Source organism: Populus trichocarpa, chromosome 1, assembly GCF_000002775.5.
Source record: "Populus trichocarpa isolate Nisqually-1 chromosome 1, P.trichocarpa_v4.1, whole genome shotgun sequence".
Taxonomy (NCBI): Eukaryota; Viridiplantae; Streptophyta; class Magnoliopsida; order Malpighiales; family Salicaceae; genus Populus; species Populus trichocarpa.
Genome location: NC_037285.2, coordinates 26,126,943 through 26,133,300, shown reverse-complemented (window position 1 = coordinate 26,133,300; position 6,358 = coordinate 26,126,943). Strand labels below are relative to the sequence as shown.

The 6,358-nt window shown below is 37.0% G+C and overlaps 1 protein-coding gene across 2 annotated transcripts; it reads right to left on the bottom strand.

Moving 5' to 3' along the window:
• Positions 1–896: 896 nt before the first annotated feature.
• LOC7465095 (transcription factor BOA) lies at positions 897–4,488 on the bottom strand. 2 transcript variants are annotated; one of them, XR_002980302.2, is made up of 2 exons: positions 1,570–4,488; positions 897–1,217 (listed from the first exon to the last, which is right to left on the bottom strand). XR_002980302.2 is itself a non-coding variant. In XM_024595097.2 (2 exons), exon 1 carries the CDS (start codon positions 4,296–4,298, stop codon positions 3,126–3,128), a length of 1,173 nt encoding a protein of 390 aa, XP_024450865.1. In that variant the 5' UTR covers positions 4,299–4,488; the 3' UTR covers positions 897–1,217; positions 3,083–3,125. The 2 variants fall into 2 exon arrangements, 1 of the variants encoding a protein (XP_024450865.1); XM_024595097.2 differs by having other exon boundaries at positions 3,083–4,488.
• Between the last annotated feature and the right edge of the window lie 1,870 nt (positions 4,489–6,358).

The window sequence follows — 6,358 nt, the reverse complement described above, 5'->3', positions numbered from 1 at the left end:
GGCTTGGCTACATGCCAAGCCTATTTGGGCGTAGGTATCTAGACTTGTCGCCTTTAGGCTTGGTCGCATGCCAAGCCCATTTGTGCATGGGCATGTAAACTCGTCGACCTTGGGCTTTGCTATATGCTAAGCCTAATTGGGCATGGATTTGGCTCATTACCATACCAATTAATTGTGGGCATGACAGTGTGCTAAGCACAAAAAGCTAAAGGTCTTGAGATCATCATAACTCTCATGTCCGACCATAGAGCTCAGTTTGTTTATTCTTATGACTTTTAACATGAAATGTTAATATCAAGGATATTCATCTCCCTACACTTTAAGTGTATAAAAAAATCTCTCAATAGCCTACCATATTTTCATCTCATTAATAGTGTAAGAGATATTTATCCCTTATTAATATTGTGTAAGGAATGTGCATCCCTCATTAATGCTATAAGAAAAAAAATGACTCTTCAGTCCCTCCACTCCAATAAAACGACAAGGTTTAAGGGTTATAAATACCTCCTGAACCACCCAGATAAAAGGTTCATAATTTTTATTTTCTAGACAGTAATACTTTAAAATCCTAGAGCATTTATCATACCAAAACAAGAACAACCACTCTTGTTCTTAAAATTTAAAGTTCATTCGCTCATTGCAATCTTTTTCTTAAAAGTTACTAACTTCATTATCTGAAAGTCCTCAAACCCTGTTATAAGAGACTGTTTTACAGGTATTAAGTCTTCTATCACCAATCATCAACCACATAAGCTTTGAAAAATAAAATTTTGATATGAACATATAATTATTCATTGTCCAAACACGAGTGTATTGGATTTTGAAACATTATCACATGTTAGGTTGAATTTGCTTAGTGTTCCTTTATAGATTTGCTATGTTGCCCTGGAAAACTGTTTGCCACATCCAATAATACACACTTTATTCAGCATATATCAATTGAAGAACAAGTAAAGAATGTGAGCTATTACTTATCATCATGGAAGCAATGATAAGTAATATCTTGAGGTTCCTGCTACCATCAGGTAAGTACAATGAGATATATATTCAAAAAAGGATTGCAAGTTTTCCTGACCCCTGCAGAACAGTAACAATCTCTGGAAATATGCCTCGGATATGTCTCCACACAATTCTTCCTGCAAACCCTCTAAATTTTGTGAAGTGCTTAAATTTCTGCAACTTCCAACAGTTATGCCAGGTTACTCAATCTCCAGAATCTATGGAAAAAGAAATAATGTTAATTGCAACACCTCTCTAGCCAATCAGCTAAAAGCACCATAACAGAAAGTGTGCAACTACCAGGGATGTAAATCTTAGAACAAATAAAGGGGACCTTATCGAAACATAGGTGGACTGCAAACCTGTAAGTTCGACATCACTACAAGTCTAAAAATCAAAGGGCATCAAAACCATCTCAAAAGAGATCACACTAGTCAGCAAATTAGGCTCTAGAATTCATTCTCAATACAAGAAAAATAAAAGAAAATGAATAAAGACCACTCTAGCACAAGTACTGATCAAAACTTGGAAATTAAAATACCAATTTTTTTGCTGGAAAAAGTTTAGTACCTGACTTGTGTCATAGAGAAAGAAAAGCAAACTTCTAAGCGCACTAAATCATTCTGCACATAAACTATCACATAATAACATCATGAAAATGAAAAACGAGAAAGAAAAAATTGTCAACCCAAAAGTACCTTACATACAGATCAATACAGAACATCATATAAAATACATACAGGCAAACCAAAAAAGTTCGAGATAAAAGTGGGAAGATGACAGATGCAACAGCATGCACCTTCCGGTATATATAGAAGAGCCTACTTCAGTTCAAGGGTGCAAATTGACAGATATCTACAAGCTTTCATCTAGTTAAGTTGTATTCAAATTGACAGATATCTACAAGCTTTCATCTAGTTAAGTTGTATTTTTTTGTTTCGCATTCAAACTCTTTACAGATCATGGCCATGCAAGTATTAAGTATTCAAGAACAGGTTTAATTTTTCAGGTTAAAAGCGATGCTGCCATGCACATTAACCCTAAATATACGACTCCTTCACTCCCCCAATTACAACAATTATTATCAGCCAACAGTTTGCAAGTGCACAGAGTGTAAGCATAATGTTGTGGTATTATCATCTTGAAGTATTTGTGCAGGCTTGATAGAGGATGACATTGTATGTCCATCTCCCTACCTGATGTGATGGTATCTTAAAATTTGAGATTTCTAGATATTCTAGGTGATTGTTTGTGTGCACATTTAGGAGTTAAAGGAGAGGGGGATTCCTTCCCTGTCAATTAGAACCTGTAACAGTGTACATATTTTTTACCCTCTTCAGTTTTCACAACAGAATTTAAACACAAATTCTCGTTGCACGCAGACAAAAGTGCAAGCTAAAAAGCTCATAAATTGAACTTAGTTGTTTTCCACCAAAAAAATTAGAGGCTCCAATAAAATGTGAAAATAAATATATAGCTGACCCCAACTAGCTTGGGATTGAGGATTTGGAAGAAGATGAGTGTATAGTTAACTTGGTCTTCTAGATGTCTGTTTGGAGGAAAATGAGTGCTCAAATACATCCATCAAATGTTTTAAGGCTTCAGGTGAATGGTACATGTTAATTGCCATTGATACAGACAATTGATACATTTGATAAATTGGTGTTCATAAAATCAATTGTAAAGCAAACAAGTAAAACACAAAGGCATGTTGAGGAATACATTTGCAGGGAGTATCTCAAACCTAGGAATAGCATCAATTGTGACCTTGAAGAAATATTGCAATTGACGAAGAACCAGTTTAAAGCACTGGTCCCTGGTGCAATGCATTTGCAGTGGAAGGCACCTGTTCTACAAGTGACTTTAAGCAATGAAAAGCAAGCTCCGCCGATTCTATATATGCACACTCATCAAAATCAAATACTAACAAGGGCTAATTCAAAATTAGAATTTTTCCCAAGTCATACTTTAATTTAAAGCTACAGAGCTTCATTTCTAATTCATGAATACACTTTCAGACAGATAATAACAGAAATTGACAACTAATTTATATCCAACAAATCCAACTGAAAGCAGCACTGACCTCTTCTCCTATAGAATTCCAAAAAAAATATCTCCTCCCAACATCACATATTATCATTAGATACTGCATGATGAGGATGATGCGAGTATGGACCATAATTAGTCCCATTCCAATCCCTCTGCTGAAACATATGTCCATAAGCAACATTTCCATTATACCCATTTTGATGACTATTCGTACTAACTTGCTGATGCTGATGCTTATTACTACTATTATGAACATGCTTATTCCCCATTAGCAAAGCAACATTTCCATTATACCCATTTTGATGACTATTCATACTAACTTGCTGATGCTGATAATTATTGCTATTATTATTATTATGAACATGATCATTCACCATTTGGATCCCCATATGTCCATAAACCGGCATTGGCATCATCCCACCAGCCGTGGTGGCGGGATGATGATAAGGCATTGGAATTGGCATTCCGAAATTCCCACCCCCACAGCTTCCGCCGCCGCTCTCGTGCAAACTCTGCGGCACTGGAGTGGACGCAAACAACTGATCAGAAGCAGAGGGTCCTTCACTCGACAACCCCTGTTTCCTCTTCAAATAAAGCCGGTACTTTTGCAAATGACTAGCTACATTTTCGCGAGTCAAACCCTCGACATTCATCCACTGCATAATTGTTTTCGGGACCGCGTTTTTCATCCCTAAGTGGCCCACCACATCAACAAATCTCTTATGCAACTGCGGGGTCCACACCAGCCGTGGCCGTTTCAAAGTCCTCGCCGCAGCAGATGACGGGTCATCCACCCAGTTCTCAGTCCTCAAGGCTGAATCCGCCTCTTCAGAATCAATCCTCCTCAACTTCCTTGCTTCGGATCCGGACCCGTCCCGATCCATCGCCTCGGTCACATCCTCCTCCTCCTCCTCCTCCTCCTCCTCTAACTCGACTACCATAGGGTCGTGCGTTTGACCTGTCGTTTCGTTGAAGGACTTGAAATTGTTAGACGATAGGGCGTTTAAATGACCGTGGAGATTGGAGAGAGTGTTCTGGGAAGCTCGGTTGACATCGAGCGGAGTACGGTGAGGCTCAGGGGAGATGTTGAAGGCGGAAGCAAGTTCAGGTGGGATCAACAGTTGTGATAAAGGAGTGAGATCATAAGGTGTAGGTAATCCCATCTCCCACACATCAATTCTTTCATCGTCCCTGTTGATGTTATCTTCATCGTTGATTTCGTATTCACTCATTTTCACTTCTTCTCCCATGATAGTTGGAAAAAAAAATATTGAAATTGGAGAATTTTTGGATTTTTATTTTTATTTTTATTTTTTTAGAAATCGAAAAAGGAATTGGATCGGATTCAGAGAAGAAATTGGAGATGATTACGGGAAGGGGTTGGGTTTGTTTGGTTCGAAGGAAAGGAAAGGAAAATTAGTTTTTGAGGGTGTCTTCTTGGGAGAGAAAAAGTGCAAATATCTCATGAGTTAATCGTGGTTTTATTTCACCCCTCTACTTTTAATATGTTTTAAAGCAATCCTTATACTTCTATTTTTTTTAAATCTATCCCTCTATTCTGGGCTTGTTAGGGATGTGATCCCTCCATCTCTAACACCGTTATTTTGTCTCTAAATGGAAGACAAGTTTCGTAAAAACATAAAATCCAGGCTAAAAAAATAAATGTTAATTTAACAATGTGAAATTATAATATTAGGGACGGAAGGACTGCATTCTTAATAACCCAAGAGTTTGGGTGGATTTTGAAAAACATAAAAGTATATGGACTATGTTAATAAAATGTAAAATTGACTAATATCTTATACATAATTCAGATGGATGGATCTTGCATAGGTGCCAGCGTGGACGACTTAGCCAGATATTTTTGATTCTCTAAATATCTACACTCTACGTGTCACTTTCTCACTTTCTAGCTCAAGGAATCAGATGGATACTCGCTCAATCTACTCGACAGATGTATAATGTGTCCAGTGAAGATCAGGCACGTAAGCAGTGGAGGTGGACTAGTCGTGGTAGATTGGGAAGTGGAAAAGGCTCTTCTTTTACTGGATTGAAAAGCGGGTTGTTGGATGCCAGATAGGCAAAGGGAGTGCACTTTTGAGGTTGTATTGGTAATTTCAGGAGTCACTTTAATTTAGAACCGACTTTCCTTTTTCGTCTATTCTTTAGGGTTGGGACCAATGAGACAGTAGAGGGTTGGAGGACAGCTGGAGTGCTGCACTATTAAGAAACACCTTATCTTTTTCTCGATTATCGAATATAAAGTGTATCTATTTTAATTATAAAAACAAAAAACCTACATCACACTAGCATTAACAAATCTACATGGTGTGGAAAAAACAGGGTAGGTATTAAAGTTTTGAAACCCGACCCGGTCTAGTAGGTTGGTTTGAGACCCGGTTGATCCGGAACTGAAACTGGGTCGGGTTGAAGAAAAAATAAGGGAAGAAAAAACCCGGCGTGACCAGCTAACCAGGCGACCCGGTCAAGACCCGGTTGCAAACCCGTTGACTTTTATTATTTTATTATTTTTTTTACTAAAACAACGGTGTTTTGATTTTTTTTTTAAAAAAAAGAATTGATCCGGCCAACCCTATGACCCGGTCAAAACCCAGAACACGAGCCTTGAACCGGGCCGGATCTTAAAACTATGATAGGTATACTTTAATTCACTTGGACTGTAACAGTAAATTGGTGATTTTATCCATAAAAAAAAAATCATTCAAGACAGGGAAAAATAATTTTTTATCTAGATTCATTTGTTATTTAAGATTTCTTGGTGTCTCAATTTTTACATAATTGTTTTTTGCACAGTGTAACTACTAGGTCACACCTAAAAAAAAATAACTAGCGTCTAGGAGGTTTTTTGAAATTAAAATCTTAGGCTTGGCTTAAAAGGAATATTCATGATTTAATATTTTTTTTTAATAATCATGTCATAAAAGATAGGGATGATTTAGTAATTTAACTAATAAAAAAAGTTATTAGCGTGTTCGTAGAACATACCAGCAAGTGAGTCACCCCACCATCTCTAGACAGGGTATATGGTGGCTCACAACTGTGAAAAAACAGCTTTCTTAGTGTTTTTCTATTCGCAACAGCGGAGGTTACCTTTCTAAGCGGCATGTATAATAGCAGCTAGCTTTTTTTTTCTTCCTTGGTTTTTGTGCCTTCCCGGCAACCCTTTAATTTTTTTTTTCCTTGAGATTTGGTTTTTGTTCTTTTAATTGATTTTTTTATTTGAATTAATTTATAGAATTGAGTTTTATTTTATTTTATCCTCAATCATTTTTTTTTTTTTTTGCATTTT

Bases quoted from the DNA above. Each gene is read 5' to 3' on its own strand.
- LOC7465095 (XM_024595097.2), bottom strand. From the start codon at position 4,298: ATGGGAGAAGAAGTGAAAATGAGTGAATACGAAATCAACGATGAAGAT.